This window comes from Equus quagga, chromosome 5 (assembly GCF_021613505.1).
Source record: "Equus quagga isolate Etosha38 chromosome 5, UCLA_HA_Equagga_1.0, whole genome shotgun sequence".
Lineage (NCBI taxonomy): Eukaryota > Metazoa > Chordata > Mammalia > Perissodactyla > Equidae > Equus > Equus quagga.
Window position 1 is genome coordinate 117,280,587 of NC_060271.1, and position 11,923 is coordinate 117,292,509.

At 45.9% G+C, this 11,923-nt stretch overlaps 1 protein-coding gene across 3 annotated transcripts in view; it reads right to left on the bottom strand.

Moving 5' to 3' along the window:
- Positions 1-11,611, bottom strand: part of MAPRE3 (microtubule associated protein RP/EB family member 3) — a 51,803-nt gene extending 40,192 nt beyond the window's left edge. For 2 of the 3 annotated variants that reach the window (XM_046662143.1, XM_046662142.1), the window contains exon 1: positions 11,541-11,611. In XM_046662143.1, the coding sequence (XP_046518099.1) occupies positions 11,541-11,596 (56 nt within the window). In that variant the 5' untranslated portion in view covers positions 11,597-11,611. Of the gene's footprint in view, positions 1-8,928; positions 9,080-11,540 lie in introns of those variants that run through there. The other variant, XM_046662144.1, reaches the window with a different exon arrangement.
- Between the last annotated feature and the right edge of the window lie 312 nt (positions 11,612-11,923).

Genomic DNA, 11,923 nt, shown 5'->3' on the forward strand with positions numbered 1-11,923 from the left:
TAATGGTAACCTGCTTACGGTTCGCGTCCCACTCGCTCCCAAGCATTCGTTTGTGGATGCCTCACCTTGCCTCAGAGAAAGCCCTCTCTGGGGCCCTGTCCCCTCAAAGCCTACGCATCTTCAGGGCAAGCTCAGCGTCTGCTTCCTTCGTGAAGTCTTTTCCAATTACTCTAATTCACAATGATTATTTTCCTCTCAGAATCCTTTTTGAATTTAGACTCTATAGTACTGACAACAGACAATACACTGTTCATTTTCATTTCTTTTGCCTGAACTCCCTTACTCATCTGTCCTCTGGTGGGCAGGCTCCATGTCATCCTGGACACCCACTCCAGCATGTCTCCCTCTCAGAAGCCTTCCTCAGTTCTCACAGGCTCAGGGTCACTCTTCCTTCTGGGTTACCAAAGTACCTCTTCTCATCACTGCTGAAGTTCCCAACCCCTTGTATTGTAGCGACTTAGATAATTTTGTGTCCAGTTCTCACCAGAATGTCAGCTGAGTTCCTTAAGGGCAAAGACCGTGTCTTATACAATAAAGCACCTCAGATATATTACTGACTTCCGATGTCACATTCACCAATCATCCCACTCATCCATCTTACCGTCCAAACCAGACTACAGCCTCCTCGTGGACAGGGGCTGAATCTCATTTCCTTTATATCCCATAGTGACAAAGAATATAAAACAGAAAGGACTTGGAGAGTACTTGTTGAGAGTACACTTAGAATAAAGCCTTGAGAAGACAATATGCAGATTTATATGAATAACCTATAAACCTGGAAACTATACTTTCTGGGGAATACAAGTCTTATCAAGTCTCAAAACACTGTACCTTGCTATTTTGGGGCCAGCATAACACATCTTTGTACTTAGCAGTGATTCTGTCACTTAAAGGTGTTAATAGGATGCCCAAATTGGGAGCTTTCAGCTGTGAACTCTACCGATCTAAAATCAGAACAAATCAGAGACCAAATCAGAGTCCCTGATAAGCAGCAATAATCTGCAGGGAAGGGGACGGGGATGGCGGCTGCCTGCCAAGTGTCTGGAGCTGCAGAAAAGCCTGGCTACACAGTACATATTACACCACTGGAGATAAGCCTTCAGTGAAAGTCTCCTCATATGCGAAGGGATATTTAATCTCATCCAGTGGTCCAAGGCCTGCCCGTTTCACATGGTACAACACACATTAGTCCAACTATGATCTCGCTGGCTCAGAGGAGCTAAGATTTCATTTCTTACCCGTCAGGAAACATCATTTAAATTATAAGGTGACTGGGGCCAGCCCCATGGCCAAGTGGTTAAGTTCTCACGCTCCACTTTGGCAGCCCAGGGTTTCGCTGGTTCGGATCCAGGGCGTGGACACGGCACTGCTCATCAGGCCATGCTGAGGAGGCGTCCCACATAGCACAGCCCGAAGGACCTACAGCTAGAATGTACAATTATGTACTGGTGGAGCTTTGGGGAGAAGAGGGAAAAAAAAAGATTGGCCACAGATGTTAGCTCAGGTGCCAATCTTTAAAAAACAAAAATTAAAACAAATAAATAAATTACAAAGTGATCAAGACAACAATGTCCCCAAGAGAAGATGAATGCTTCTCTGACAATCACTCTCTCCAAGTGGTGGAGCGTCTCCAGCTAGCCATACCCAAAGGTTTGCTCACTAATAAGCCCAGGTGTCAGAGAAGGCCTCCACCCCATCTGACAGTGTTGGGTAGTCAGAACCATTTGGAAGAAGAGGCAGATCCTGCTTAACAAACATTTATTGCAGCACAGACCGAGCCGTGTGACAGGCCCTATGTCCCTCAACTCTAAGTCCCAGGTCCCCAGTGCTCGGAGTAGGGCAGACACCACCACTGACAGAAGGCAGGTACCAGCCCACTGAACTGGGCCATCAAGGCGATGTACAATGTGTGTGTGGATGGGAAAGACCAGGCAAGACAACAGCTGCTGGGCCAGCCCCTCCCTTCACAACCAGCAGCGCCAGGGACCTGGTATAGCAAAGAGGCAGCTGCCCAGCCCACCCCTGCAGAGGGCTTCTGCCCAGCAGGTGGCCACTGGTGGGCATCCAACCTTCTCCATTCCGGGAAGAAAAAGGGCCTCTGAGCTGATGGCTGAATAGAATATGGGAGAATTCTGTATTCTAATTTATTCAGATTATGGCCAAGGGCAAAGGGAGGAAGGAGGCTGCAGCAGGCCAAGGCAGTCTTTCAAAAGAGATAGTTCAGATAGGTACACAACCACCAAAACAGGGAGAAAGTCTCAGATAAGGCCCCCAAGACACCAGGGAACTGGGAATCCAGGGAATCTGAAAGACTGGGGGAAGAAAACCCACGCCAAACAGAGTCGTATGCTAAACAGGGTTTTACTGAAATCTTCTGATAACTTTGAACAGCAAGCGTTAAGATACTTTCTTTTCATAAATCTTTTTACATCTCCTTTGGGTCAAGAGGTTACTTCATTTCCATAGATGGACTGGGGAGTTTCCAGGCTATGTTTTCAAGTCACACGCCCACACAATAAGCCTCCAGGCATGCTCCCTCTCACAGAAGAAATGAAGCAGGAGCTAAAGAAACACCTTTGAGAAGTGTTTGCCATTAATCATAACAACAGTGGAAAAAAATCATAAAAAAATTAAATACCTTGTGATTTTCTTAGAGATTCCTCTACTCATGGAATCTATAAATCACTCGGTTAAAAGTTTTCTAGTAAAAGTTACAATTGCTTAACGCAGAAAAGTTTGGAAAACACTGAAATGCACTAAGAAAGAAAGCCATTCATTCTTAATCCCATTACTTCAAATAATCCTTTATGGTTTGGCATATGCTCTTCTAGTACCTTTTCATATATTTCTTTACAAAAATGGTATCAGTCTCGATATACTATTTGCATCCTTTTTTCATTACATCAAAAGTTTCTGATATCAATAAATATTCTTCTATGAGATTTTTAATGCCTGTGTAGTATTTTATCTAGGGGAACTTGACCAATCCCTAATTGTTGACTGTTTTAACTGTTTGATATTATTAATAATGTTGCATTAATAAAAATCCTTACACAAGTATTTTTGTTCTTGTTGTTGCTTTTGATACATCATTTTATTGACCTCACAGATTATTCAACAGTCTTTATCACAGTAGCTCTTGGGTAATTTGCAACTTATACAAGTATTTTTATATCCACCTCTAATTTTATAAATATTCCCAGAACAGCAGTTTCTGATCTAAGGATATATGTCCTTTGAAGGCTTTTGATATATATTGTCAAAATTACTAGGCAGATTTGAAGCCATGCACAAATGGTATGTATCTCCTATATGGAGGAAATAGCTTCAGGAAAAAAAATCATTTTACATGGGGTCAAAACATTTTAGATAGGCCAAATCTTTATTTGCATCAGGCAAATGAAGCGTCCAGAGCTCAAAACACTGATGTTATGTTATGCCAATTTAGCAAAGTTGGTAGGGCATGATGCTAGTGAGAACAACAAACAGGGCTTAGGCCAGTACTGGCTGAGTCAACTCTACGCAGAGGAAAAACCATCCTTGGCCACAGGATATCTCACCAACCCCGGCCAACTGTCACACAAATCTGTACTCCCGGCCAAAGGGAAGATTGGATGATAGAATGTGGGTTACTCAGCATAACTCATCCTAACTGCCGGGCAAGCAAGTCAAAGCACGTGTCCAAATGATAGGTGTGTCATCTTTCTATAATAAACAGGACATCTGGCTCGGAAACACAACTGACCAACTTATGAGAGAATTAAAGCGCAATAACACTTAATAATTTTGTCATAGTTTATCAGTAATTCCTAGGAAAAGCAGTTAATAAGTTACTGTGTGAAAGGTGTGCTCCATCAGCCAGGTCTGATCTAAAATGCAGCTATTGCAAGAGAGCGCGTCAGCATTTCAGCTGGAGGTCCTTTAAACTTCAAGCCCTCTTGATGTTAAGTAAGAAGCATGGATTTTTCATAAACGTCATTTGGTCTGACGCCACTTTCATCAATAGCTGAAAATTAAATTAGTTTATTAGAATAGTAATGATTACTTTGAATGGTCAAAAAAAGGAGGGGACTATTCTCAAGTAGGGAATGGAAAGACTAGGAAGAGGTCGTCAGGCATCCTGGGCTCTCAGGGAAGCAGCCACTTAGGAGGGTCCTGCCCTCCTCACTTAGGAGCCTGACTTGGTGCAAACCGGCTTGGCTTGCTTGAAGGAAGCAGTCTAACCCTATCTGCCCCATGCACTGAAGGCTCAAAGTCCAGGCAACCGCTTCTTTGGTACCAAAATGTATTTACTGAAAAACAACCACTTCCAGCTCTATCGGTTATTAAATTACAACAGCATACATGCTTCTTGTAACAATTCACATACAGAAGCAATAAAGTAAAAGTTCCCCTTTGAGTCTCCTTTTCCCTTTTCCACACCCAAATCCCACTTCCCAGAGGTAAACACTATTATGTTTATCTTTTCAGTCTTTAGATGCCTATACACAGGTAGCTTCTCTAATTAAACTTAGAGGAATTTAAGTTCATTTGTGTTCTCCCACCTGAACAGCTTGCCCTGGCTCCGTAATTACTTGGTAGTCTCTGTGTTGAGCCCATCTGGAACTGTCACGATCCAAAATGACCTCCCTTTACTTCTCCCTAGTGAGGAGGTTTCCCTCCTAAGATGGATAGCTCCTTTCCCCGGCCCTCCCATTGTCCTGGATGCAGAAGCTAATCTGAGCAAAGTTACCAATTAGAGTATACCTTGAGTAGTAGAGGAAGTGAATGAGGGCCATGTGAGCTGTACTCACAAGCAGGAGCTCAGCAGCTTTTCCATTTCAAGTTAAGATCACTCCCAGACTGGCCTCCCCAACTGGAGGACGAACTGCCCCCACGACGCACACAAACACACTTGAGTCTGTGCTCTCCTCGTCAACTGCTCCTACCCCACCAGTCTTTCAGACATCCAGGTCAGCTGAATACATGGAGACAAAGGCGCATTTCATATACCCCTATTTTGGCAGTTGAAATAACACTGCAAGTGCCAGGTCTTCACAAGGCAAATCTCTCTGTGCACGTCCAACACACTGGGAGTGCTCCCAGGAGATGGGCGCTGCTGAACTGAGGGCCCAAGATGGGCTTAAGTCACGACAAAATTTGGAAAGCATTCTTTTTTATTTTATACTTTAGTAAATATAAAATAACGATTGCCATCTCTTATTAAGCAGGTACTCTATACACTTTCTTTCACGTAACCCTCACAACCACCCTGTGAAAAGATGGTTATCATCCCAGGCTTGCCAGTGACATACTGGCATTCAGAGGGTACACAACTTGCCCTGGGCCACATGGTCAGGAAGTGGCAGGACTGGGATTTGAACTCAGGTCTATGTTCTTCCAGGGGCCAGACCGCCTCACTACCCCAAGGAGAGGGGCCGGAAATCCCTACGGTTTCCGGGAACTAGAGAAGGTTACATTCTGGGAGCTGGAGGATAGTCTAGCTTCCCCTCCTCCTGGCCCCCTTTCAGCCTTCTCCACCTTGCTTTCTGGAATGCAACAGCCTCACAGCCTGAAGTCGAGAAGACTCCAAACACCCACCTTCACATTCGCTTTATGTTAGATGATGCAAATTTTAAAAAGAAAAACCTTCCTGAAGTCGGAATGTGTGAAGAAAAATTATTATTTTTAAGGTGGCAAGAATAAATAAATAATTAAGACAGCGTAACACTAAATTTTGCCTGGCTTTGCACCATCTCAGACAATAAAACAAGCCCTTGTCTACAGGGCTAATTACAGATGACTAAATTATTTTTATTAAAACCCTCTGGAATATTTACATGAGGGATGAGGCAACGTGGTATTGTAGAAAACAATACCAGCTCTAGTCTGGAAATCTGGGTTCTAATCCTGACTCAGCCACTAATAACTACCAACATTCATTTGCATGGTGTACAGAGTTTACAAAGGGTTTTTACATACTTTCTACATTCGTTGGGTGACCTCAGGCAAGTCACTTAACTCTTGGGGGTCTCATGTCAAAATCTGGAAATGAGGACATTAATTGAACTATATCATCTGAAGGCCACCCCACTTCTAGCATCCTAAAGGAGGAGGACATGCGCCTTAGAAGCTTTACAAATGTGTCTGTAAACAAATCAGGGCAGATGCATTCTGGTTTTAAAAAATTATATATTCTGTTCAGCTTCTGAAAGATGTTACTTGGCTAAATTCAGGTGTAGCTCATAAGATGGTTGCTGGCAGCTAGTTGGCTTGGCCTCTGGAGGGTACCATATTGAGGCTTGGGTTGGATTCCCACATAGGAACTTTCCTCTGTTCAGTAGCTCACTATGATGCCTAATGCCAGCCGACCATCTTACAAACAGAACTCCACAAAGCAGGCCAGCTTGGGGGAAGGACCTGAACAAACCCATCCTCACAATACATGCACTCTCAGGACGGTAGGTCAGTCATGGCATCATCACACACACAGGAATACTATAAAGATCATTCTTTCTCAGTCTCAGACACAGAAATCCCCCCTTCAAGTCTTGCCATGTCCTGGCTGTTTTCATGTTCCTGAAATTAGGATGCACCTTAGAATCAGCATATATATTTTGATCTGGTAGTGTTAAACTATTTTAAAAGTTGTTGATAAATTGCTGATGTGTCTTAGAATCAAGGAAACACAGTGCTACAAAACCACAACATAGATTACGTAGATTTAGGTCTAACTTGGTTCAAATCATGTCCCTTTCCCTGATCTTAACAATTACCTTCAGTAACAACTGGATGGGCAATGTATAAGACACAGGTATTAGTATTAGTTCTGTTTCCCAACAGTAGCAGTTTAAAAGGCATTCCATCATTATCTCATAAAACACTGGTATGGATTTCAAAGGCAAATTAACCCATATAAAAGCCATTGTGATGCTCTGAAAATGTACTATCCCACAGCAAGCTGGGAAGGGAACATTTTACTTACACCCTCCTGATCTATCTAGCCTCGACACATTTTCTTGGTTCTTAATTCACAACCCTCCACCCCAGTAATATCGCTGATTCCCAAAATACACTCACCCCAGGAGGAGCAGCTCTCCAGCACAGCTGTCTGCTCCTGCCCTGCTCGGGTATTTCGGTGAGCTATGCGACACAGAGAGGACCACACAGAAGGAATGTAACTCTCAGGCCCCACAGTTCCCATCGCCCCACAGGCAGGTGCATCCCGCCAAACCCCAGACTGGCATTCGAAACAGAAGAAACTGCGCTGCTGCATGGGGGCTGTAGTTTTCCCGAACTTCATCTCTATGTTTAAAACTAGGGCGACAGCCGTCTTTGCTGCTGTAAACTAATCTGATGGGCATGGGGGTGGGGAGTGGCTCTGAGGAGGCTTTGCCAATAGGCCATGATTGAGCAAAGTCAAGGAGCAAAATCGTTATTTCTCACTGTTTGCAATCCCAGAAACTCCAAACTACTCCTTCACCATGATTGTTAGAAGTGAACCATCTACTCCTTTCGCAGCCGGGAATAAAAAAGCCAAAGCCTCTCGTGCAGTTTAACTGGCTGATATTTACACGTATTTTCTAACAGTAAACTGAAATCTAGAAGCCAAAAAAAAAAAAGAGAGAGAGAGAATCAAAGGAAGTTGGCAATGAGGTACACACAGCAGTTAGGAGCCATCGAGTTGAGGCATGTTTATTAAGAGACAGCTTCTGGCCGTGGGCACCAACTCTGACTTCAGCTCAGTTTCTGCTGGAAAAACAAAAGTGTGGAATCCCCCTCTATACCAAGATGAGGGAATGCAAGATGGGCAGGTGGATGGGTGGCCACATAACCCAGGGAATTGTCCAAATATGCTAGAACCCCTATCAGGTGACAGACCTCACAAAGACTCACAGCTGCAGGAGGCAGGGGTACAGGCCTCAGACCTACACCACGGAGAAACCTTAGTTCTCGTTCCTCTCCACCCAGCATGTGTTATGTTAAAACTCACTATTATCCAGCTGGTTACCCCATGGAATTTACAGGTATCAGAGATCAAGTCCCATTACAACCCCTCATAAAAACATAAAAACAACATAAAAACAGTAAGCACTTGCTATGGATGATATCAGGCCTGTTTCCAAACCTCACATTATACCAGTGTTCTACTACAGGGGAAAAATGCATTTTAATGAGTACTGCAAGATGCTTATTCACAATAACACACCGGAAGCGCAAGAACTTCAGCTCCCAAACACAACCTTTTTTTCCCTCCCTCCACTACCTCTATCTGTCTCCACAGCACCCACCAAGGCAACAGTTCAACCACTAGAAGGCCACCATGCACTGGCGGGTGTTCACTAAACATAGCTGATCACGATGGGGCTGAATCCTTCTCAACGAAATCTATTCTGAAGGCCCCACAAGCTCTTAGCCAGTTAGAACTGTCCAGATCTGCTTCGCCTCACCAGCCAGGGCAGGAGCGTGTGGGTAAACCTGAGGCCCCAAGGTTTGGACGGGCACAATGTCCCCCTCCCCCAGGTCTCCTCTCGCTCTCTCCCTTGTCACTCTTTTTCCAGCATATCACTGGGGAAAAAACAGAGGTCGGAGATGTCAGGCCCAAGAGGACTAAGAAGAGACAGGGCTAGCAGGAGACAGTTTGAGGGAAAAAATCAGTCCAGGGCGGAGGTGCGGTAGCGCCGCATCTAGTGGGGAAAGATCCCCGAGGTGGGTCTGGAGGGAGGAAAGGGGAGGGGGAGTGGCTCGGGCAGGCCTGACGGCTGAGGCCGCAGGGAGCCCCAGAGAGAGGGATGGAGGGAGGAAGGCGGGCGGGGGGCGAGACGCGGTTGGGGGGCGGGGGCGCGGATGGGGAGACGAAGGGGACTGCCCGGTTCCCCTCCCCCAGCCCGGGCCCCGGCCTCCCGCTGACTCAGCCCCACGGCGTCCGTCGCCTCGGCCCGGACTCACAGTGCGCGAGGCGGCTCCGGCGGCGGCGGCGGGGGAGGGGGAACAGGCGGCAGGGGCGCTGCGGCTGAGGCTGCGGCTCCGGCCGGCGGCTCCGGGGCGGAGGGTCCTAGCAGAGGCCGCCGCGGTCTCCGGCTTCAACGCACAGAGACTGCGGGGGAAGAGAGCACTGCGCAGGCGCGATGCGGCCACCGCTGTCAGTCCGAGCGGGGCGGGGCCAGGGCACCCGCCGTCTCCAAGGCAACTGCGCGGCGATGGAAGGACACCCCCTACCTACACCTTGTCTTAGCAACCGCGGCGGGAGGTGGGGGGCGACGAGAACAGTCCCTCTAGATTGCCATAGCAACAAGGAGGAAAAAAGCTGTCTCAGATATTTACGGCGGTACCGAGGGAACGCTCTTACCTTGTCACCATGGCAACTGGGAACAGCCCCTTCCTTTTTCCTTAGCAACAGGGTAACAATTCCTCCACCCTGTCTAATCACAGAAGGAACAAGATTCCTGATTCCACAGCAGCCAGATGACAGATTCTTATCTGTCTCGTGGCTACCACAAAGGAAAAAGTGGAGAATATTTCTTCTTTTTCAGCAACACGAGAGAGCTAAAGCTGGGTTTTATCTCCTCTCTTGGGTTATGGCTTTCAATCACTCTATCCCTAAATCAAGCTAACATATCACTTCAGTTTTTATCAACCTTCTTGTCCCTCTCCCAATGCATTTGTAAACAATTCTTTATCTTGCCGCTAGCTGGTTTAGATTCTACCTCCTCGTAATTAGCTCCCTCCTTGATGTGTTCGTTGGTGTTCCCAAATTCCCAACTCCAAGTTTGCTTTTCCAAGTCTTCCCAGTTCTTCTAGATCCCTCCTCTTCCTGGGCACACCTGCTGTCCCTGTGCTCCGATGCTCTGCCCAGGGCTCCACTATGCCCTCCTCCTTTGTGATTTCAGCAGCTTGGTTCTTTGTGTGCAGATGACTTCTCACTCTCCCTCCCTCAGCCCTGACTCTCATGGCTGTCTTGAGGTCACCTCTGTACCCGCCTCGTACCTACCTCCTCTATCACACGCATCCTACAGTATTGTTCTTGGTTTACACGCCCATCTCCCCAATCAGACTGTGTGCCCCTTGCAGGCAGGAATTTTGTCTTATTAATCAGTCGCCTCAGCATCTAGCACAAAATGTGACACATAGTAGAGTTCTGCTAAGTGTTTATGTAACTGAATCAAGTGAAGACAAAGATTTTCTCCCAAGATTCTTCAAGGATTTTCTTTGACCCCAAAGAAATGGGTGAAGGGGGTCAAAAGGTCAAAAGAAAAAGATTTTCATTCTTCCTCACTTTTTCTGACCTAACGGCCTCAGAGTCTCAAGCAACATTTTCCTCATGATCTTTACACTTACTTAATCTTTAAGTACTACTGCCACTTTTATAACTCTCCCTCTCCCTTAGCTCATCATCTTAATGCCAAAACTCTAGTCATCTATTAATTGAGACTCTGGCATTCTCTATTTCCTGAATCCTCACCTCTAGCTAGTCTCTGTTCAACACTATCCCAAATATTTCACTAACGTAAATTTCCTCACTGAGTACTGACCTCCTCCATGACTCCTGTCACCCTCTATAATCAGTGTAAGTTCTTCACTCCTCACCATTCTATCATCTCCTCACCCAGTTGGGACTGAGCCCTCTTGGTGAACATCACTGGATTCTGCTGGGCTTGTTGACATGCTGGAGATGCTGCATTCTCTTCAAATGACTCAGAAGTAAGAATTCATAGGCTAGCATTGTTTTCCAAGTCTTCCTGTCTGGCTCCCAGAGATTCCACCCCATGACTATTGGTGTCAAAGCACGCTGACTGAGCCCATTTTCTGAGGGGAGAAGGGGAAGGCAGTCAATTACAAATAGAGTGAGTAAGAAAAGAGAAGAACACAGCATATGCTGAGTCAAGACCCTCTCTTCCCATCCAAGGCAACTCTCAGAAAGGAGAGGGTTCTTTGTAGAGGATAATTCCCAGGACAAATCAAGGGGTTAGGAGCTGAAAACCCAGGCTACGCTTTTTCCTAGCCAGAGTTGGAGAACTAAAGCTGTTCCTAACTGTATCTACAGAGTATGTGGGTTCTACAAAGACAAGGGGAAAATTTTAGGCTTGATTGATTTTTCTTCCTCATTCTGAAGCTCCAGCGTGGCTCCATGGTTGCAGGCGTAGACTTGGGTTGCGTTACTGCACTGAGTAATCCTGAGAGGAGACCATGATCCTTGTAGCCTCACCCACTCATCACACAAGGGATAGAGGACCATTCTACAAAGAGCTGCACATATCCTTCACCAAGATTCTCCACATGTTACCATTTCACCATGTGCTGCTTATCTGTTACTGTAAAACATAGCACTCCAACTTAATGGTTTAAAACAACAGCCATTTCATTATCTCCATTTTTGTGGGATGGGAACTCAGGAAGAGCTCAGCTGAGTGGTTCTGGCTCAGAGTTTCTCATGTGATTGCAATCAGATAGTGGCTGGAGCTTAAACAGCAGGGAGCTGGCTAGACAATCCTCTCTCTTCATGTTGTCTCAGAACTAGCTTCCTCACCACATGGTGGCTTTAGGGCAATTGAACTACTTACCTGGTAGTTGAAGGTTTCAAGGGTGAGGATGATAGTGAAGAAAAGAATAGCTGCATCCTCTTTTATAACCTAGCCTCAGACATCACTTCTGCCATATCCTATTGGTTGCAAAAAAACCAGAAAAGTCCACATAACATCAAGGAGAGGGAACGTAGACTCCACCTCTCAATGGGAGGAATGTCCAAGTCACCTAATAAGAGCATGTAGATGGGAAATGTTGTGGAAGTCATCTTTGGAAAATACAATCTGCCCACCCTACCCTCTGATGACAACAATTCACACACATCCCACTAATGCAAAATACATTCATCCTGTCCCTCGAGACCTCGAAGTCTCATTCCATGACAGCACCAACCTGAAGTCCAGGATCTCATCTTCTCACT